This window comes from Pelodiscus sinensis, chromosome 4 (genome assembly GCF_052426305.1).
Source record: "Pelodiscus sinensis isolate ZL-2025 chromosome 4, ASM5242630v1, whole genome shotgun sequence".
Classification (NCBI taxonomy): Eukaryota; Metazoa; Chordata; order Testudines; family Trionychidae; genus Pelodiscus; species Pelodiscus sinensis.
In genome coordinates this window covers 35,441,908-35,465,557 of record NC_143055.1, presented here as the reverse complement: position 1 = coordinate 35,465,557, position 23,650 = coordinate 35,441,908, and the positions used below count along the sequence as shown (strand labels likewise).

General features: G+C 42.3%; 1 protein-coding gene across 2 annotated transcripts in view; it reads right to left on the bottom strand.

Moving 5' to 3' along the window:
- Positions 1–23,650, bottom strand: part of STIM2 (stromal interaction molecule 2) — a 134,391-nt gene that overhangs the window by 4,745 nt on the left and 105,996 nt on the right. For both annotated transcript variants that reach the window (XM_075930612.2, XM_075930613.2), the window contains exons 4-11: positions 10,327–10,438; positions 8,877–8,992; positions 6,248–6,425; positions 5,321–5,498; positions 4,426–4,593; positions 4,069–4,169; positions 3,541–3,779; positions 87–315 (exon numbers count right to left, since the gene is read on the bottom strand). In XM_075930612.2, coding sequence (XP_075786727.1) covers positions 87–315; positions 3,541–3,779; positions 4,069–4,169; positions 4,426–4,593; positions 5,321–5,498; positions 6,248–6,425; positions 8,877–8,992; positions 10,327–10,438 — 1,321 coding nt within the window. The remainder of the gene's footprint in view (positions 1–86; positions 316–3,540; positions 3,780–4,068; positions 4,170–4,425; positions 4,594–5,320; positions 5,499–6,247; positions 6,426–8,876; positions 8,993–10,326; positions 10,439–23,650) is intronic.

Below are 23,650 nucleotides of genomic sequence, written 5' to 3'. Positions count from 1 at the left end.
GTTTGACATACTTCAACCTCTAACACTTGATAATTATTTAGAGCAATCGAACCAGAGTTCTAATAATGTTTTGCTATTCATCATACCATTGTTTGTCAGCAGTGAAGTAAATTGCCTCTTCCTCCTCCTCAGTACGATAAAGGGCAGGGCAGCTTGACACTGACAGGATGTCAGGGTCAGGGGAGTGGAGGGTATGCTGCGGATGTTGAGCATTTTGAGTATGCTGAGACTGCGGAGATGATGGCACAACATTGCGCCTTGTGCGACACAGACTACTACTTCTTGCTAATGTGCTGGGAGGCTTAACAGTGGACCCTGGAGGAAGAAAAAAAACAAATGGTGTCAATTCAAAATTAACACTCTACTCTGGAAACGCTACTGCAGGGTCTTTCCCTGAGGGCAGGTATACCAGGTTAATGGTTCTGAGAGTTATATCGGCCCCAATGATTCTTAAAGCTGCTAAGAAGCTGTTCTCAGCTGACTCTTAGGGCATGTTGACAATACAATATTAAGTTGACTTAAGTAAGTAATGAAAGCCGTGTTTCATGTCCAGACTACCCTTCTTACCAGGAGTGCTGCCACTAACTTACTTGTGGGGGAACATTGTGAACACCTGGCGCAATGGGTCTCTGGCTGTGAGCCCTGGGGTTGACAACCAACAGATGCTTTAAATGACATAACATCTACACAAACACAGCATCACCTTAACAACACTGACCTAAGTGCTACACATCTCACAGAGGTAGAGTTATTACATCAATGTAGTGAGAGAGTTGCATCAGCAGGAGCTGCATTTTAGGAGGGACACTGTAGTGCAAAAGCCAGCTGCAGCACCTTCATTTCAACAGAGCATTCCTTTGACCATTTGTATCCAGTTTCTCACCTCTGAGCCTCAAGGGCAACACAAAGTGCCCAAATCTCATTTGACAATCTGGCCCTGCATGTCTGTACATTAGAAATGATGGTGCTCAATTACTCTGAAGGACATCATTATCCATCCATTCTACAATAATGGCCATTCAAATCTTGCAGAAGTGAAAAGCTTTTGAGTGAGCAGTGATTTTTAAGATGATTTCACCTAACCAAAAGCAAACAAGTCTAATTACAAACGTGAACGCTAGGGTAATTAAATGTGATTTTTTTCTAACATTGCATATTACTGGGAGTGGCAGCCAAAATGAAAAGCAAGCAAAACATGTTTGTCCAACTGCATTTGCAACAAGATCTTTTTTCCTATTTGCTAACCTTTCATTTTTCAAGAACGGCTATGCCAATCCAGACATATTAGGTACAATTCCTCCTTGCCAGCAGCTGAGAGCACAACAAAAAAGAAGCCTGATAGAGTGCAGACATTGTAATTTCTGGAAATCTTACAATCTGGTTTCAGTTTGGAAAGCATGCAGGTTCATAATGCTCCCCTGTGGCAGTGGGTCCAATCTATTTCAAGATTCTCCATACCAAGACCATTCTAGTTTGCATTGTCTGTCTTTGGTAAGAAAGGTCATGGCCAGACAAGTGTCAAGTGTGGTTACTCAACTAAAAGACTGCCAGCAAATCCAAGAGTTTGCAGATGGACTGACACCATCTGCACTTTTCTCCTTGGGCTGCTGAGTTAACGACAGATAAACTATATTCTCCGTTCCTGAGTATTAACTAGGTAGAAGTGAAAATATAAATAACTGAGCAAACAGGACAAGCAAGGAAGAGGCACATGTTGCATTGACCTCTATTTGCTAGAATCTCACACTTAGTTTAGTTAGCATCTAACTGTCACTAATGGAGGTCACTGAGAAAGTCACAACTTATGCTGCAAGTAGCAACACCTGACCTAAATGTATCAGATATCTCTGCTCCTCAGTGGGAAATGAAAGCAGCAAGCCAGACCAGGGAAATGAGTTTGCATCCAGAAGCCACAGCACCCTTGTTCACAGCTGACCTGTCTGCAGCACCATGAATTATGCGATTGACAAATCAAGCCTACTTTTTGTTTCCCACTCCTGTGTACCCTAACTCCTTGAAGAGCCTTTTAAAAATACAGTGCTGGTATTTTCAAAGGAAATTAGACTCAGCAAGCAATTACAGAAGTAACTGCCACAAAATTCTGTCCCTTCAATTGTTCAGTTTGATTTTGTGTGCGTGCGCTGAAACACTCAAGTGTGAGCTCATCGCAATTAATCTTCACTGTCTAGTTAATCCCAGCTACAATAAAATGAGAGTCAGAGAGGTAACTGTGTTAGTCTATATCCACAAAAAACAGAGTCCGGTGGCACCTTAAAAATGAGCAGATTTATTTGGGCATAAGCTTTCATGGACAAAAACCAACTTTGTCAAATACTTCTGACAAACTGTGTTTTTGCCCACAAAAGCTTACGCGCAAATAAATCTGTTAGTCTTTAAGATGACACAGGACTCCTTGTTGTGGTTACAAGAAGATGGCCTCTCTTACTAATGCAAGGACTGAAGAAATCAGGGTGGGCTGACTCTCTAGGGTACACTTTTCAGCCACAGTTTAATTTACTTCCTGCACTACTCCTCCTGAAGTTTCTATCCCCTGAATTTCTGTCCTTTAGGTTGCTGCTCAATTTCCCCTTTATTGGTAACTCTTCTCTCCACTCAAAGTCTCTCTCCCTGAGAGGACGTCATCAGGCTTCCCTGACTTAATATCTTCCTTTGAGGCTGTGATGTATAGGAGGAGTGCTAGCCAGCTCCTGGTGACTACGGGGTTAAACTCAGGTAGCTAGCAAGGGTGTTGGCAGGGGGCCAGAAGAACCAATGGGGATACAGTGCTTAAATTTGAATTGGATACAGATACCTGGTCTGCTCTTCCTTTGCGAATTCTAAACAAGGACTGGAGGAAGCAGATGCAGTTCTCAGAATTGCCATGCCTATACCAAATATTGGACAGGGGAGTGAACTGGGCCCTGAAGTATGGATCAGCATGGATCATGAGTAGAGGGAAAACATGTCTCTAGTCACAATCAGGGTACTGTTCTTTGTTTTCGTTGCTCGGTTAAACTTCTCTATGCGAATCTATGCCTTCCTTCTCCCATTCATCATTTAAGTTACAGCCCAAACAACTGTGTGGTTTTGGATCTTTCTTTTCTTAGTTGCTCTGTAACACCAAGCTATCCAGTATGCTTTTATCAAGTATATCTTTTTTGTTTAAAAATAAAATCACCTTTGTTAAGGTGATGATTTGATTCATGTGTCCTGGAAAGTAACAGGAGGTCTGTGTAACCTTGGAGGTCAGCTATTAGAGTTTGTTCTCTGCGTTTTTTGCTTTGTTTTGGGGCAAAAGAGCTTGGAGTACCCCGGGGGGGGAAGGAATTCAAGTGTTTCTCCCTGGGTTTTTTTGGAGTTTAAATCACTTGAGGGTGGCAGCTTCTGTTTTTCTCATAGCCAGTGCATCAGTGACTCTGGGGAGCTTTTGTAAACAGAGCCTATAGAGGCAAGGTATTTAAGCTCTCTTGCAGGCTCCCATCTTCTGCACTTGGAGTGCCAGAATTTTGGAACAGCCCTGACAGGGTAATTAGCACATACCATGAAACTGTGCAACTATTGGAGGGGTGTCTTCGTCTAAGTCATCCACTCCCCCAGCAATTGGGTAAGGAGGAATAGAGACTCGGGGCATCACCACCCAACTGTGATCAGAGTACAGAGAGGACGTCAGGCTTGGTAATCCTGAGTTGTGTGCTATCTGAAAGCCACAGATCCTCTCGATCTGCTGCCATCGATAGAGACGCTCTCGTAAACAAGTTGTCAATTCAGAGAGTGCTTTTCTGGAAAAATAAAACATAATATTGAAGTTAATAACTGTCACTGGACTAAAACTTGAATGCTGGACATAGCATGGAACAATAACAGTATATTTACTGCAGCATTTCAGAAAACAATCACCTATTCTTAGAAGTGTGCAAAAATTCACATTACAACATCTTCTGACCATAGATTTTTACTTGCAGAAAAATCAAATTAAAATGCTGAATTTCTTCATACCATTCTCTTAGTGAATGTCACTGTTTCTTGCATAAAAGAAAGGGACAATATACATCTAGTTAATGTTCTTACTTTGCTTCAAGGATTTTGTGGTCCACCTCATCTAGGGAGGAGCTGTGTGCAACATGTAATGTCCCAAACACAGTGCTTCTCTTCTTTTTAATTTTTTCTGCCTAAAATGCATGAAACATGAAGCCAAAGGCTGTATAAATAATTCAGATAAAATAATTTGAGAGGACATAAAGGCAGTAAAGCATCTGAACGAAACAGGACCTTTATATTCTGACAGCAGAAAACTTTAGTAATCGACATTCTACCCTATCAGAACACTCTATTATCCCTTGATTTATTTATCTAGCAACAAAATGGAGAGCATTATGAGTCTTTAGCACATGAACATACTGTAATAATTCAAGAGTAAATAATTACCTCATCTTTAGCAATCGCTAGTTGCATTTCTGCATTTTGTCTTTTAATATTGTAGTACTGTACTTCAACCTCATGTGTTAACTGGAGCCATTTCTGTAATGCATCAGGAACAGACCAGTTACTTCTCAGCTCAAACTCCTTCTCGGCCTTCTTTAAAGCCATGCGAACCTAGCAGTCAAAAGAGATGCAAAAAATCAGACAATTTTCCTAAGATGGAAGGTAAAATGACTCAGCCTGAAACACTGCTGTAATTAGCTCAAACTCATTCTTCAGGCAACCATGCCCCAAGATCATTTAGCTCTGTCATGTGATTCTTTGGCCTCAAGAGTAAGTTGTGGGAAGTTTCTGAAAAGTCAGTAGGTGGATTTCCATAGACTGTACCAGCCTCTAACTCTCTGTTCCTATTTTCCTTTGATGACCAAGCTGAAAGTAACTCACATTACTAATACACCACTATTAATTTCTAATACTACACATTAGATTTACACTGAGAAAATGTAAGCAATAGGTTGATAAAGCCATCTGCAATTTCTGTCCTGATAGCCAGAAAGAAACCAAAGTGAGGTAATTTCCCTTCTTGATAGGGTTAGTCTTGGCATTGTTTGGCCCATGGAAATCATGCATTGGGGCTTACAACATGAAGAATTGTTCTTTTAAGTATGTTTCAGTAGCATTTTATTATACATTGTATCTACACAAGTTCATAAGATTCTCACATTTTAACAGTGGTTGATGAATATGCTTTTTCTATGGCTGTAAAGAAACGAAATATTCAGAGGATGCTTTCAGGACAATAAAACCAACATCACAGAAATACCACTTAAAAAAACCCAAAACACTCTCTCCATTAAACTAAACCCTAACAAAACCAGAACGGAAATGAGCTCCTAAATACCTGTACTAGTTCCTCCTCTGCGTATTTGAGTCTGCTCAGTTCACATTCAGCTCCCTCCCTCAGTTCCCTCAGTCGATAAGCTTCTCGTTTTGCATCATTGATTTCATCCATCATTTTACGCTCCAGGTTTTGTTTTTCTACAGCAACATTCCTGTTTTCTTCCTGTGCCTTCTCAAGCCTTCAGAACATAAATTCAACAAACAAATGAGACGCTACTTAAAGGAATAGTGTACAGATTGTATGTAACGCTTCAGTGTGAGAATTTTCAGCATTTACATCCAAATTCCATCATAAATTAGCTCACTCAAAAACCCTACACCGAATTTACCAGTTTTAATTATATTCTCCTTCATATATACTTTAAGGGAGTGGAGTGGACAAAACGGCAGGTTTATCATAAGGAAGTTACTGCCTTAACTATGGAAAATACACTTTCCCCATACTACTAGAAAACTATCAAGAAGTTTTCAGTGAAGGCTTGTCTGGATTTCATGAGCTCAGAAAGTGCTAGCTCTGAAAATTCACAACAAAATAGGGTAAGAAAGAGTTCATCTCAATTTATTGAGACATAGCCTCTAGTAACACAGCTTGTTTTCTACATCAACAGATAAAGCAACAGACAAACTCATCACTGTCCCTTTTATACTCAGACCCACATCTGTATCCAGTTTTCCTTCTTTTCCATTGCTTAGCTCTGACATTACACTTTAAATTTCACAGTGATAATTCAGCATGGCAAATAGATATATATTCATTAAAACCGCAGTTAAATTTGTGCAATGGGTTGAGGAAGGTGCACAAAACCCAATGCCTGATATAGTCAAATTATCATCTTTCACATTATTGCTTTAAGTGCTAAACATCATTATCTCAAAATATAAAGCTTAGACAAATCACTGAACATTTAAACCTTTTCAGATCACATACCTCTCCTGCACATCAAGGAGGCTTTGCTCTGCTTTCTGGAGACTTTCTAGATCTTTCATCATTTTTGTGATGTGCTCTTTTGAGGTCTTGTTCTGAGAATGTGCAAACCAGCAGCCTCCAAAGCCAATCACTATAGAAATTGCTAGTGCAAAATCCTTCATCCAGTTGTGAGATGGGCCTGTACAGATAATTATAATTAAGTACTGTACAGATTTAAAAGGTGCATTATTGAAATCACTTTTTTTTGACACATAAAAATGGTGGAACTTGGAGCTCAGAGAGATTCCAGATCATTTAACTAGTAAAAGCTCTTCCACATCCCCTTTGAAATTATTTTGGGGGCATTTTAACATCAAATGAACAGCTGTGTTGCTAGCACTATATTTTATGTACAAGATATTAATGTAAATGCATACTCTAACGAAAAGATCACAAATCTTTTACTTGACAATTACACATTAACTCTTCATTTAGAATTTCTTTTTCATGGGCTACTGCATAGTTTAATTATCAAATTATGTGGCTAGTTGGGTCTGATCCTACAGTCCCTTTTCTGCATACAAAATCACTATCCTTGATTTCTATGGGAGTTCTATCAAGGGAATGGGAGAAGGATGGGCTCAGACTAACAAAATGAATTTTACAAGGACAACATGAACCTAAAATTTTGTTGACCAAATAAAAGCTATGGTTCTCAATTTCTTATATTAAAAATTGTACTTAAACGATCCAAAAACATTTAATAAACTGAATTGATGCTTTATGCCCAAAATAAAGTAGCAAACTAATCTGAATTTAAAAATACTACATGTAACTGTTTTACATATTAGGAAAAAAGGATTCAATGATGTAAAATAGATTATAGCTTTTATACTACACTGTATACACCTCACATATATATTTCATAAGGAAACGTTTAAAAGTATTTCTGGTAACTGTGAGTCTACTTTAAGGCCAAAGAGGACAACTAGCCTCCTGCCTCAGTTACCCTATAAATAGCAAGAAACAAGTTGTGACATCCCACACCACACTTGAGAGCATACATTTATTTGGGCACCCACATTCTCCTGAGTTCAGAACTGCATGCAGCTGCTTCATCAGCATTCCAAAGAAGGGAGTTAGTAAAGCAGCAGGATGGGATAGCCAATCATCTGTTCTTTCAGCCATGCTTAGGAGGAAAGACAGCCATCCAGTTTTCACATGCAGCATAATGTCTCAGTTAATGCATCAATTTTTAAGTGCTGGCTGAGAAGCTTGCCAATTTGACAAATAATTAAATCTCACTTGACCGAACTGAGTTTTGCCGTTTGTGAACACTAAGAATTTTCCTTACTTGGCTAGATCCTGAGCTTGAGAAGTCAGATTTTTGAATGTAACATATTTTAGATTGGATTTTACAGTACCTTTTAAATAATTATGCATGGTATTTCTAATCTGCACAGTTGTGATTCTGTGCAGGAAGAAAAGATATGATTGCACACTCGGAGGCTTCATGGTGTCTCATCAGATACACACGATTAATGCATGAACAATTCTCTAACACAAAATACTTCTACATAGCACCTGGCAGATGAGCTTCCCTGAAAGACACTATCATCCTCAAACAGCAGTAACATCATGAAATGACAGGCCTCAGCAGTCAATCCACTGAAGCTCATACACATTTCACAATAAGTAATCATGTGGCATGTTTAAAAAGATAATTTCTTAATCAGAAGTAATCAAAACACGATCACAAAAAGATGGGACTCTAGTGAGGAAATATTTTTGTACAAGTAGAGGAATTTAACAATTTTTGTTGCACTAGAAATTAATATTCCATCTAATGATAAATTAACTAGGGTAACAGTTTTAACTTGACTTTAATCACATTAGGTAAATTAAACAAAATCTTACCTAACCTCCTGACCAGGAAAAATGTCAAGTTTAGGTTGCACTTAACTAGCACATTGACCAGAAGCCAACAAACAAAATCAAAAGAATTCAGAGCATGATTACTAGATCAGAACAAAACAAATCTCATGAATTTAGTAGGTAAGTGGGTGGCACACTAAAATTGATACTCTATGGCTACGTCTAGACTGCAAGCCTCTTTCGAAAAAGAGCATCTAGACTACAACCAGTACTTTCGAAAAAGCAAGCCGCTTTTTTGAAAGGGAGCACCCAGGCAGTCTGGATGCTCTCTTTCGAAAAAGGACAGTTTGCATTATATAGTGCCTTTTTTTCGAAAGTGCTCTTTGTAAAATGAGGTTTATTCCTCATAAAATGAGGTTTTCTACAGTTGAAAAAATTGCTGCATTCTTTCAATTTACTTTCAAAAGAACGCGGCAGCAGTCTGGACGCAGGGGAAGTTTTTTTTAAAAAAAGGCCACTTTTTTTTAAAAAAAAACAGTAGTCTAGACACACCCTATATTACCATGCAAAAAAAAAAAAAGGCAGTTAGATTGCCTATTCTGATGGCTTAATTCTAGACTTTTTCTGGGTTTCACAAGTGTGAGCAAAATAATGAACCAATGTACTGACCAAGTGGAGTGAGGTGTACCACCTACAATATATAACCTCAGTATAAATAGAAAAAAGGTGTTTGAATTCTAACAGTTACAAGTTAGAAAAATCAGATAGTACTAACGTGCAAGAGGTCCGAATAAAACAACATCCAATGCCTTCAGTTGAAGTTTCTGTCTGTGGCTCCGGTCAATGATTTTCAGATGATGGATCATAAAAGCAGGTTCATTTATTGCTATCCTGTTTATAATAAATCAAATGTTATTTTCACATAAATGTTCATGTAAGCTCTACACAGAGAACTATATTGTAAAAGAATTACTGTAGACGGTTCCTGTTTGTGATTTATATGGATATTTACAGTTAGTACTCAAAATTCGTATCTCCAATATTTTAGGATTCAAATTGTCACAAGCATTTTACTCTGCAGTATTTGCTTTCCATTCTGTGACCCTCACTAATTAAATCCACGTGGTACAATTTAAATATGAGGACCATAATTCCACCTCAGCTGGGAGACAGCACAGCTTCCCAGTAAGGGGCTCAGGACTGCAGCAGGGAGAAATTACTCTTCCCAAGGCCTGAAGCTGATGTCGCCAATGGGGAAGGGCTCCTTCCCACTGGCCCCAGCACTGAGCTGCTGGGAGAGTGGAAGCATTCATCCTCACTGGCCCCAGCAAGTAGCTGCCCAGGTAAAATCCAAGTACCTGACTTACCATCCTCCGGCATGACAAAACCCACACATCCCATCCAGAACCTGTACTCTCCTCTTGACCCCTAACCCCAACCCAGAGCCTGAGCCCCTCCCCTGCATTCCAAACCCCTTATTTCCAGCCCCAAAACAAAATCTGCACCCCAACCCTATGTCCCAACTCTGAACCCCTCAACTACAGTCCCACCCTAGAGCCTGCTCCTCCAACCAGAGCCCTCACATTCCTTTATTGCAATCCTCTGCCCCATCCCTCCGTATCCTCCCACACTCAGAACCCCTTGGCCCCACCCCTTCCACATGAATTTTGTTATGTGCATTAATACAGAGATGATGTGCGTTACATGAGTGCACATAAAATTCATTCCACTCAGGGATGGAAAAAATAGAGGGAACACTGGTATATGTGCAGTTTGACAGCATCAAGTCTTTTAACATACGTAATAGTTGCAAAAATCCAAAAGTTAATATTCAAAGGCAAAGTGTCTGCAAAGTCTTCAGGTCCACATTGGAAATGTGTTTCTACTCAGCTGAATTCATTTGCAGTTTGTCAACAGAAATTAGTCACCAAAAAGCTAAGTGACTGCTGTTGAAACACTTTGCAGCAAATTATTTTAAAGGAAGAAAGTAACAAAACTGAAGTAGGGCTAGAGACAATGACATTCGGGAACATTTTAGCAGAAGAAAATTGAAATACTAGTCCCCTGGCCTCCCAGAACTGCAGGCGTACATCAGTTTTCTTATACACGAGCACAGCCTCTCAGGATGAAATTTAGATAATTATCCTATACAGGGAGGCTAGAGAACACTGCCCCATAAAATATCTGAACAGGTATTTTAAACTAATCCAGAAGAAAAGGTTCACCTGGGAAGCGTTGTTCCTTTGACATTACTGTCTTTAAAATTCTTCTCATACTGGGGCAGTTCAACAAATTCTACCAGCCACTGCAGAGTCTCCTCTTGAGTCCAGTTGTGAACTGCATGACAAAAGAAGTAAACTATCACACTCATCTGATTTTCAGGAACACAAGAGTAATCAGTACCACAGCTAAAAGTAAAATAATTTAATTATATGTTCTTTAGAAACAAAGCGTAAGCAAATTATAAGTAAACAATTGTTTAACCAAGAGATATGTATTAATAATTCCATAGCATAATTTAGATTTTTTTTTTTAAAAATCAGGACAGCATCTTGTGACCTATTTTAAGAGCTATCTGAGCCCCAAAAGCATTGTCCTTCACACCCTTACAGAAGTGAATATATTTCAGCAGATGCAGTAACATAGTCTGTAGTGCAGGGAGACACCTTTTATGCTGGAATCTTCATACAAACTCATGCCATTCAAAACAGAAATTGTGAGAGACTAGTGGTTTGGGGGGTCAGAGTATAAAAACAAAATGAGGGGCAGAAATTATGTACGATGGAAGGCTTTGTTTTAACTATTTATTTAGGAAGTAAACAGGTTTTCAAATCCTAGACACATAAATATCATAAATACAATAATCTTAACAAAGAGCTTTTGTTCATAGAAACACTACATAGAAATATAATGATTAGCTCTCTATTTAACAGGGTGATACAATACTATGTTACAGAACGAGCATCTTTATACCACCTGTTACATGTTGGATATTAAATTGAATAAAATATCAATATTAAATTGAGTGAAAACTCTGATTATGCATATTTAACAATCCATATGCCTACCCAATAGTAATATTCCAAACACTGAGGAGATTTTTTGGTTTGTTTGGGGTTTTTCTGGAAAGGAGGGCTGGGATATGTGTGTGGTGGTAGGAAGGTTCTTTGTTTGGGGGTTTTTTTGCAGCTGAGTTCTAAACAAATAGTGCACAATTTTAAAATAAAATCTTTCAAATGTTCTTGGGACATCTTTTAGTAGGTCAAATTAATTTTTTTAGGAGATTACTGATATTAATGGGGATAGCTTTTAAAAAAAACCCACATTTTCCCCTGGTATTTATTCATGACAACAACTCTTACTATTCAAACTACTAGCCAGCAGTGCACATGACCCCCTCCCTCGTAAGTGCAGAGGTCTCAGCAGACAAGGAAACATGACTGGTGCTTTTAGTTTGGCTAAAACTGCTGCCTCAATCCAGGGTAGAGCTTAAGGCACTGTAGCCACTTTTTTAACTTTAAAGGCAATCGTTTTGCACCGTAAATAAGGATGCTAGATGGTTGAAACAATACCACCGAACACCGCCTCCCTCCAAAAAACAACAACAAAAAACACACTGGGAAAAAATTCTGTTGAAGGGAAAGGGGGGGGGGGCAAAGTTGCTGAGGGAAAAAAAAAAGGACTTCAAGGACTTAAGCCAAAAATAAATAAATAAAATAAATAAATAAATAAAACAGCACTTCCCTTATAAGAATGAGTGCACGGATAGGAACACGGGAGTGGTTGCGCACTAAAACCCAGGGGAAGCATTGCTTCCCCTAAGTCTTTTGGCTGGCAGCCATTTTGTGCCAGCAGCCTTGGGGGAATCAGGTAAGTATGGAGGCTGGGGTTGGGGGACTAGAGGTGTTGGGGGCCGGGGAGCTGGGGGGGAGGCCAGACGCTGAGTGCTTGTAGGGTTGCCAGGTGCCCGGCATTTTCACCTCCTGGCAGGGGAAAAATTCAGAAAATACCGGACAACGCAGGTGTCCGGTGTTCTCTGAATTCTTTTTTACCCGACAGGAGGCAAAAATACCGGACTCTTCGGGTGAATACCAGATACCTGGCAACCCTAACCGTAAATGCCTCCATTGTGCTTGCAAAGTTTATCAATCTCTCCGTGCTACGGAGCAAATCACCAAGCAGTGGCCTCCCTTTGTACATAGATAACTTTCGATGCACAAACAAGTGCAGGCTTTTCAAGCACTATCATATGGGCATGGCATTACTAGATCATTACTTATGTGTATTTCTCCATGCAATTGTGTCTGGACAAGTGAAGGATGGACTGAGACCCCTTTGAATATGTGATACTAACAGCACATTCTCAATAGGGAATATCGACAAGGCCCGTTTACAAAAAAATTGTGGGATCGCAAAAACTGCACAGAACAAAATGTTTTATAGTTCATCTGTATCCATTTCAGACTGTTTATCACAGTATGATTAATATAAGAGCTCAAGTTTCAACATTTATTTACATTTAGTATATGACAAGTAGTCTTGGAGCATCTTAACACAGCTACCCCCCTCAGACTTTTTACATTTACTAAGTACAGTAGACTTCCGATAATCCGGCACCTTTGGGACCCAGGTAGTGCCGGATTATCAGAAATGCCAGACTATCAGGAGGTACTCTGGTAGGGGCGGGTCTCGTCAGAGGGGAACAGCGCCACAAGGAGGGGGGCGGGGGTGTGCCAAACCCTCCTTCCTGCTGCAGGGAGGCAAAGCCTGCAAGCGGCAGAACAAGAGAGGGAGGGAGAGGCAGGCAGCTGTTTCAAGAAGTTCTAATCAGTTTCACTGCCCCAGCAACAGGCTCCCAATCTACCTTTCCTCTCTACTGCCTGGAGGCGGGAGGGGTTGGGGAGAGTAGGGGGTCGGCGGGCAGGGGGATGCTGAACCCTCCCTCCTGTTGCAGGGAGGCAAAGCCTGCGAGCGGCGGAAGGGGAGAGGTGGCATGGGGGGGGTTAGGGGAAGGTAGGATCGGATGGGGAGGGGGGGCAGGGGGTGTGCCAAACCCTCCCTCCTGCTGCAGGGAGGCAAAGCCTGCAAGCAGCAGAACAAGAGAGGGAGGGAGAGGCAGGCAGCTGTTTCAAGAAGTTCTAATCAGTTACACTGCCCCACCATAGGCTCGCAATCTACCTTTCCTCTCTACCGCCTGGCAGGGGGAGGAGGGGCAGTGGAAACGGGTAGATCCGCAGGTGACAGGCTGCTACTGAAACTCACAAGAGATCATCTCCCCTCCCTGTCCCTGCTGCTTTTACCAGTAGACTGGATAGTCCAGGATCAAAAGATGGAATGAGCTTGTGCCCCCCACACCACCCGCCGACCCCCTATCCTCCCCCCTCCAGGCAGTAGAGCGGAAAGGTAGATTGCGAGCCTGTTGCTGGGGCAGTGTAACTGATTAGAACTTCTTGAAACAGCTGCCTGCGTCTCCCTCCCTCTCTTGTTCTGCTGCTTGCAGGCTTTGCCTCCCTGCAGCAGGAGGGAGGGTTTGGCACACCCCCTCCCCCGCTGACCCCTACCTTCCCCTGCCCCCCCCCCCTCCACTCCAGGCAGTAGAGGGGAAAGGTAGATTGAGAGCCTGTCGGCTGTGGATCCACCCAGAGTAAGTGTAACTGATTAGAACTTCCTGAATGCGGCTGCCTGCCTCTTGCCCCTCTCCACCACCCTGCAACATGACGGAGAGTTTGGCACCCGCGCCCTTGCCTCTGCCGCCAACCTCAGTCCTCTTCTCCTCCCTCTCTCCTTCCCCTCCCGCCCCCCAGAGGCAATAGATAGAGCAAAGATAAATTGCAAGCCTGTCTCCTGCAGATCCAGCCGCAGTTAATCAATTACACTAACAAATTCAAGCAGCTGCCAGAGCACTTCCAGGTTGCAGTTGGTGCAGGACCATCAGGTGTACCGGACCACTGGATGCCGGACCACCGGAGTTTTACTGTAGATCATGGATAATCCATTTTGAGTATTACCAGATAGTTTCATGGGTGTTTTTAAACTGTTGCAGTTTTACCTTCCACTGTTTCCAATGACACTAATTAGCTTTAAAAATAAACAGTACTCAAACACTAATAGCATTCTCAACCCCACTTTGGTACAATGTTATTTTTTGTAATGATTGCTTCTCCCTGTGCCTCTAGATCACAGACCCTTTAATCGTCTAGGCACAGATCTGGCAGTTTACAGTACCCTGTAATATTCTTAACAAGTTTTGTCCTTTTCCTCTTAAACTATAAATTAAGATAAGGCAAAATCTACTTACACACAATACTTGAGGTGCTTTTTAATGAAATAATAAAAAGCTCCTTACAACAAGGAATCAGACAGTAATGCTTATTGAAATCAATGAGCTATATTGAACGAATCATCAGAAGAATCTAAATTTACAGAAAGGGTATCTTTATTATCCCATGCACCAGTGTCAAGCAGAGTTTTTTTTTAATCTTATGATTAAAATCAAACATCTGGCCATTACCAGCAGTGATTTAACCTTCAAAATACATTGCCACTCAATAAGGACAATGAACTTTAAGAGATGTAGAAGCTGCTTCCTGTGGGAATGCTTGATGGAACATGGAGACATGTTTAAAAATAGTGTTATCTACAAATCTCATCTGAATGGCTTGTACTCTGACCCAGAGGAATAGCATTTTAATGTATTTTAGAAGAATACAACAATTTATAATTCAGAAATAAGAGACTAGAAGAGATCTCAATAAAACTTCCAGTAAAATTCCTTGCTTGCAAAACAGAACTAAGTACAGTAATAACTAGATCAGTGGTTCTCAACCAGGAGCCTAGGGCCTTTGGGAAGATTTGGGGGGGGGGGGAGGGAAGCGAAGGGTCAGTCAAGTAGGGCCAGCATTAGATTTATTTGGACCCAGGGCACACTAACAAAGCCCCACCAAAATTGCCTTAAACTGGGTCTCACTGGGAGTTTAGATTGAGCTTAGCCTCCTTAGGATGATTATCTAAACAATGAGTCCATACCACCTAACCCCATTCCATCAACTTTATGGGCCCTTAAAGTTGATTTCGGCACTCCTGCTTTTCACAAAGAACAACAATTAAGGATTTTAAATATCAACTAATTCAATTAGTCGATAGGGCGCCTCTGGCTTTGAAGCATAGCAACAGCCCTAAGGCTGTTACTGCGCTTCAAAGGCAAAAGTATTGCATGGAGCCCAGGGTCAGCTGGGAACTCCCTCACTGATCCCCGGGTTCCCCGTGGCTCTGCCGCTTTGAAACACCATGAGGAGCCTGACATGGGCTCCCCCCGGCGTTTCAAAGTGGCAGTGCCTTATTCCGTACTCCACGGTAGGACACCCTTCCATGCCATCATTGCACCACAAAGCATGGCAGCATAAGGCTAAGGTTTCTAGACACATTCAGTCAGCACCTCTTCCTTATAACTGTGTGATATTTGGAGAAGAATGATATCATGCAGTGGCAAACTGGATGAAGAGGGGGAAGCTGTTAACTGATGCCTCAGCAGTAAAACTGTTTGCTTATCCTCAATGAAGCATGGCTTGAACTCCTGCCATGCTGCCAAGCCTGGCCCGCCTCAGCACCTCATTAAGAGCAAGATACATGACTGCCATCTCTCTGTCTGACCATTCACAAAGCTGTTTTTTCAAAGCCTTTTTGATTTCCAGTGCCTGACTGCCCTGGTGTCTGGCTGGTCATAAGTACTGACTAGGTGCCGTGCTACGACCCTCCCCCCGCCTCACCCTGGCATAAAACTTTCCCCATTACTTTCACAGATATTATGGAGCACACAGCAGGCTACCATAACAATGGGAATATTGCTTTTGCTGAGGTCTTACCTAGTCAACAGATTCACAACCTTCCCTTTATATGTCCAAAAGCACATTCGACCACCATTCTGCACTTGCTCAGCCTGTTGTTGAACTGCTCCTTACTGTGGTCTGGCCTGCCTGAGCCATGGGAGCAAGAGGTGGGGTGATCCAAGGATCACTATTGGCATTTCAATGCCTCCAATATTAATTTTCCCCTTTGGGAAAAAAGTTCCAGCTTGAAACTTTCTGAAGAGACAGTATTTCCAAAGATGTGACTCTAATGAACCTCACCCAATTATCCCACATGGATGTTAGCAAAACAGCCCTTGTGATCCACCAGCACCTGCAGCACCCTTGAGAAGTAACCTTTATGGTTCATGTACTCTTCTGCAAGGTGGTCTGGTGCCAAGATAGGGATTTGTGTTCTGTCTATTGCCTAAGGGTACTGATTGTCTTGGCTACTTGTATCACAACAGCCCTCACTCCATATTTCCCCATTCCAATATGATTCCCAGCTGACCAGTAGTTGTCTGGCATCGCAAGCTTTCACGGGGCTTTGCCACTCGCTTCTCAGCTACCAGAACGGGTCTCATTCTGGTATTCCTGTGCTTCGGGGGGAGGGAAGGAAGCAATTCGCAGACTTCCATGGAAGTGGCTTATGCATGCGAAAGTTAAGCAACAACTGCTTAATGTCTCCAGACTAAACAAATCCAGTTCTCAATCTTCCCCCATAGGTCATGTTTTCTAGACTGGTAATTTTGTTGTTGCTCTCTTTTGGCTCTTCTCCAATTTGTGCACATCTTTCACAATGTCTGGTACTAAGAACTGGTCAATTCTCCAGTTCAGGCCTCATCAAAAGATACAGGTCAAGAAAATTTTGGTTAGATGTAAGAAGATAACTGAATCAAGATAAACAGATCAAATTGGAAGGTACAAGTACACATTCCAAAACATCTTTTAATGTCAAGGTGTATCATTTATGCACGTCCCAGCCTGCCTTTTTCACTCATAGCCTGGACCATATTGTAACACAGAATCATGGAACATTAGAACTGGAAGACACCATAAGAGATCAGCAAGTCCAGTCCCCTGACTGTGGGAATGAAGATTGAGATAATTTGTCTGGTTGCCAGGATCAGCAAGCAATTAATACCAGGAAATTGGGATTGGGGAAAAAAGCTAACACACACCAGGAATTATCTGTCCAGTAGGGAAATACCATGACATACAAAGACTCAATAGTAAATTTCATGTTACTGGTTTCTTCCGCTTTCCAATCTGCTCTCAATTTGGATCTTAATGGCCAAAATCATTACCGCGCAACAAATGAGATGTACATAACAGTTACTGTACAGTCAAGGTAAATAATAGTATTAATGTCCAACACGGGATGATATTCCTTTTGTAGGAAATCAAACGGAGAAATCTCACTGTAGGCCAAGTACATGTACAGTAGGAAGGCTGGTCCATTAGGAAATTTGTGATCCATTTCCCAGAAATAGTGCAGGTAGCTGCACAACTACCACCAATAGCATGGACATGTGTGTAAACCAAGAGCAGATTTTTTTTTTTTAGCACTTTGTCATCTGAGAAGCACTTCGCAAAATAGAAGAAATTTCCTAGTGCAAATCTATGTATCGTACTCTGGAGATTTTAAAATTGTGTGTGTGTGTGTGTGTGTGTGTGTGTGTGTGTGTGTGTAAAAAAAAGCATAGAAAAAAACAAGCACTCTCTGAAAACACTTCTGAGGCTGCAAGTCAAACTCAACTAGTGTAAGCCTTTATCAAATTGTAAGTAGGCAAATTTCTCTGCCATTAATAGCAGTGCTCTGTATTTTGCACTGGCTGCTAAAATGCTCCAGGGTATGCAAGTGTTTGACCCTATTAAGTGCCATGCGATTTAATATTCATTGCCTCTAACTGACTTCCTGATCAAATCTGCAAATGAAGAGATTGTTTCTAAAATGCCAGTCCCACAAATTCACAAAGGCTCGGAGTCAGGGTTCTTCCCATCTCATATTCTTCGGCTCCCTCAAGCAGGGCTGGCTCTCGGTTTTTTGCTGCCCCAAGCAAAATGAGTTTTGGCTGCCCCTCTCCCCCTGCTTTTTGTTAGCTTTTACACTTTGCAATTTTTTTAGTTTTGTTTTGGTGACAGAGACAAGATTTCCAACTCACACAAAGCTCTTTTTCAAGAGTGGGAAATGTACCTTAAATCTCTACTTTATTGTTCTTATAGAAATAGGCTACTTTTTAATTGTGGTTTGAATGCATGAAAAACTATTAACACAAATAGTTAAGGAAATATAAACTAAGTACCAAAAACATAAGGGAGAACTTGTGCCACATCTAAAACTCAAGTAGTTTATGGCTATACTTAATCTTCAAACCAATTACAATCAGCTAACAATACCACTCTGTTTTAACATACTTCTCAACCAATTATGATAACTATAGCACATAAGACATCTAAACTAAATCAATAAATATTTGTATTCTTAAACTAGATTTGTTTTGGAATGCAGTGGCTCATGTGGCTATAACACATCTATGTTATCAGATAAACTGAGATCAGTGGGTTTGCATGTGCACATTATTGTTGTATGTCCATCTTGTTAGTAGCCGTTATATATTCAAGTTTATGAGGTGTTAGAGGGAGTGGAGAGTTGTATGTGCCCAATACAACTATATATGGAATGAAGCTTGCCTTAGAGACATCAAACAAAAGTTTACCCAGCTCAACGAAGTTTAATTCTCTAAAGAAATATCTATGAAACAACATGTGTGGTTCTCTGAAGAGTGTAGAACAGTTAAGATTGTGTGTGTGTGGGGGGGGGGGGGGCGCGGGGGGGAGGGGGAGGAGATCCTTGTTTGGTTCTACTTCTACTACAAACATGAACAAGAGAAATATACTACTAACAGACTTCAAAGGGTCCGTGGGGCTGAGGGTTTCGGGGGCTGGGGCCTAGGAGGAGAAGGCAGGGGTTGGGCCAGCGGGCTGAGTGTTTGTAGCTTTGTGAGGTGTCCGGTATTTTCTGATTTTTTTTTTTTTTTTTACCGGCCAGGAGGCGAAAATACCAGACACCTGGCAACCCTAGGCATTTACCTGGGACTTCCATACGATGTAGGCAGAGGGGTGGCTGATGGCTTGGAGTGGAGAGGCTCTTGGAGGCGGTAGCAGCTGCCAGGGAGGAGCAGGACTCAGGACTAGGAGACAGGGCCGGCCAGCAGGCTCCGGGGCCAGGCGCACATGGTGCCAGTGCTGCCTGCACAGCTGCAGCGTCTCCCACAGCCCTTTAAATCAGCAGGGTGGGGCTAGGCATTGCCAGGGGAGGGGAGGAGCAGGAGAAGAGACAGGGGTGGCCAGCAGGCTCCGGGGCACATTGGGCCGTGGCCCTTTAAAACGGCGGGGCGGGGCTAGGCATTGCAGGGGGCAAGGAGAAGCAGGACAGAGAGGAGGCAGGGGCAGCCAGCAGTGTCCGAGGCTCATTGGTGCTGCCAGCTGGCTACAAGAAGCCGCGGCATTTCTCGGGCTGCGGCCCTTTAAATCAGCGGGACAGGGCTAGGCATTGCCGGGGCAGCACCGGCTGCTTACCTGAAATGCTGCCCCTGGCAAAGTGCCGCCTGATTTGCTGGTGCCTAGAGCCGGCCCTGCCTTCAAGGAAGGTTCTGCAGGCAAAACCATCAATTGAAGCACCTGTGCAACCTCATGGTCTTCAAAATATATTTAGAGTAACATCTGTGCAACTTCATACCCTTGAGTGGACCCTTGTAGCTGAGTATTAACATTGCCTGCTGATAAGTGATTCATCAAAAAGGTTGGGAAAAGGGGTGTGGGTTAGCTATCCTGCAGGAGACAAGGAAGTGTGAGTTAAGTGTAGGCTCCAGAACAGTCATTTTGACTTTTTTTTCATTTGCAAGCTCTTAAAAAATTTCCAAGAGAAGTGCAACCCCTTTGGAAATCTTAGCTAAACTGAGGGGTCCACGGATCACAGCTTGGAAGCCACTGCTCTAGAAAATGCGTCATAATTTTGTTTTATATCTAACCATTTGTTTCCAATATGCAGTTTACTAGCATTTGAATCTCTGTTCTTGATGTTAAACTTATTCTTGTGTTTACCACAAATATTTCTATGTGCTCTGTGTTAGTCTTGAACTGAATCTTGTGAGCTTGGGAATAGGGGTTGGAGTTCTGAGAGCATTCAATGCACTAGAGCCTGGGCATTCCAGAGGGAGGCTCGGGACTCAAGAACTGGTATGTGTCCAAATTCATCTGGAGGAAAAAAAACCCCACAAACCCAAGCTGGAACACAACATACCCACCCCAACTGTTAGCACATGACATCAGTGTTCATTAGTCTGTGTGCACCTGGGTCCCCAGGAGAAATACAAGACCTCTGCTGTGGACCTCAAAAGTCCTATATGGATTGGAAGATACCCATTTGAGAAATAATTGTTCTTGCGGTGTACACTGCCACCACTGGGCTCAGCCGAGGGGCTTCTGCTAAGAGCCATGTCATCTTTAAAACAAAGGGGGCTCTTTGTGGTTGCCATACTCTTCAGAATTCAAAAGCCTCTTGCTTTGAACGAATATGCATTTAGATTACTGTCAGATCAAGACTCAGCTGGTACAGTCTTTCGTCTTTAGTTATCTCCCAGGCACATTTTGAGGGTGAAGAGGAAGTTGAGAAAAACATTTGAAAGCTGGCTTTGGTCGTGGGTGGAGTTTTTTTAGTGGCTGGTTTGGCTGGTATATTTATTACCTAGTGAAGATTATCCGTTAGATTAGTTCCTGTTGCATGGTTTATGTTTTTAATAATTTAAAAATCATAAACCTTCACAAGTACTTTTCTTTATATGCCAATAAGAAAATAACCTCTCTTTTGTACCACCCAGACAAGGGCTTGCTGCTCTAGCAGAGGAAGCTGCTCTCTGATAGTGCATTTAGGATATCACTAACTTCTTTATACACATGACAAAGGAGAGCAAACTACACAACTGCACAATTTAATCAGTTACAGAACTGAGTTCAAAGTAATCCGTAATAAGCAGCCCTTTCCCACACAGTAAATGCAAAATTGTTTATGTCCTAAGAGAACCACACATATTGACCATGCAGCAAGTGAAGCTGGTTAGGGAAAAAGTACAGCAAGGTATGGAAATCCTACCTCTGACTTAGGCTTATGACAAACTTCACAGTTGCTTGGTTTTATAATTTCTGTGTTAAATCCTTATTCTCGCATAAATGTGTAAACCGCATGGTGTTTTTTTTAAAAAAAAAAATGATTTCATGGCAGCATCCAGGTAATTTAGTGTTTTTCCACAGGCTCTACATAGAGCATGCAGTCAGAGAAAGTAAGTGCTGCATTCCTTTGCATAAAATTGGCCACCCACTCCCTCCCACAAACAGATGCGATTTTTCCAACATCAGAAGATCAGCACAAGCCTCCCTGTTATTGGAAAAAAATCACAGCAATGCAGAGACACTCCACAGCCAGTTTTATGTGAGGAACAAGTAGCCAGCACCACCATCAGTTGGAACACTGACAGCAGCGAAAATGCATGTTCCAAATGGCAGAAGTGCTGGCTACTGTGCCTTGCCTAAAAATGGCTGCTGAGTTCCCCCCGAATGGCTGCAATTTTTCCAACAGAAAGGAAGCAGAAATGGTCATTTGCCTACACCATCTCATGTTCCAGGAAACTCAATCTGCCCTTGAAGTTGTATCCCCTCTAGTCCTTCACACAGCTCCACTAAGCCTCTGATCAGTGCCCCGTTTTCCCAGTCTCTCAAACCAGCCTTCCAGCTGTCCTATTCACCCCATTTCCTCCATCTGGCTCTCCCAGCTACTCGTATCCTGCTCCACTCCCATTATTTGTCCCCAAATCTCCAGTCACTTTCCTCTTCCAACCCCTGGGTCTCCCCTCTGTCCAATACCTGGTCCCTGTGGTGACAGAATGAGTCAGAATGGTGTAACTGGGACCCAGATGCTCCCTAGATCATGTGGAGAAAGTCAGTGTGGTTCAGGCTGGCATGAGCAGAGCAGTCAGGATTGGGTAGCAGTGGCCCCTTTATACCAGGTTCCTCAGAAATCATCTCCCTGAAATGTTCCCACTTTCACTTTGCTGTACTTATTAATATGTAATGAGGGACAGAGCTTAGGGGGATAGGTTCATAGCCAATGCACCCTGAGGGACACCACATGTCCACTGGCTACCCTGATGTTGGAGCAGCAGTTCGAGGGGAGAGAGAGAGAGAGGGGAGGGGGTCCTACAAGTCACAGAGCATCAGACTGACACGTGAATGCTTGATTCCCTTCTCCCCCACTGGACCCACTAGGAAAAAAAATAGACTAGTTTTGCAATCTTTGTGAAATTGTAGATGTCTTGGGGCCCGGGTATAGGTAAAGTTTCAAGGAAAGTGTGAAAAATAATAAAACAAGACAACGTGCATCTACAACCTTTTCCTTTTGTGTAGAGCAACAGCCTCATGCACTGTACAATATTACCTTGGTGAATGTGTCAACATATAAACCTAAATACTTCACAGTGCCAGGTGTTTCCTCATCTCTTTTGGACATATGGGTAGATCTGCTTGAGTCCAACTTGAAGTCCGAGGCAGAATTCTGCAGAAAGTCTGTATCTCTAAAGTTCTGATTATGCTGCAGAAATTTTAACTCCACTCTACATATACTAACGATGTCTTGGACCACCAGGGCACCATTTTCAATGTTAACTGGATTGCATTTTTCTCGATACATTTCAGGAAACAAGTGCTTATTTATATTTTCAAAAATTCACTAACATAACGCTCTGAGTAGGGGGTTCTTAAACTTTTCTTTTGAGGCCTCCACAAGATGCTGTAAAACCTTCACAGCCCATCTGTGCCACAATGACTGATTTTTGTTCATAAAAAAGCTAAGGCTGGCCATTGGGGGAGCAAGCAGAGCAATTGCCTGGGACCCTATGCCACAGGAGCCCCTGCAAAGTTACATTGTTCAGGGCTTGGCTCAGCTCCCCCTAGTTTCATCCACAGGCAGTTGGGCCCTGGCTTTTTGCCCTGGGCCCCAGATAGTGTAACACTGGCCCTGTTTTGGTGGACCTCTGAAACCTGCTTGTGGGCCTCCAGGGGGTGCTGAACCCCTGGTTGAGAACCACTGCTCTGAGGACAAGTACATGAAGAACAAACATTCTTACACATAAATATCTTCCAAATATCTAAAAGGTTGTTAGAAGGAAGAGGGAGAAAAAATGTTCTCTTTAACCCCTGGTGATAGGACAGGAAGCAATGGGCTTAAACTGAAGTATGGGAGGTTTAAGTTGAACATTAAGAAAATGTCGTAACTGTCAAGGTGGTTAAAAACCCTGGAATAAATTGACTAGACATGTTGTGGAATCTCCATCACTGAAGATTACGAGCAGGTTAGAAAACACACGTCAGGGATGGTCTAGATCAGGAATGCAAATACCAGCCCTTGGGCTGGATACAGTGTGCTAGGATTAGCCCCTATGGGGCCCCCACACCATCATATTTACCTATGCCTCTGCAGGGACTGGGGATCACGGGTCCTGCTGGCTGCAGATCACTGTCGCCAGCCACTGGGAGCTGCAATCGCACATACCTGTGGAGGCGCAGATAATATAGTGGCAACGAACCACTAGGTTGTCTAACCCTGACGAACCACTGCCATTGTATTGCCCATCCCTTGTCTAGTCAGTAC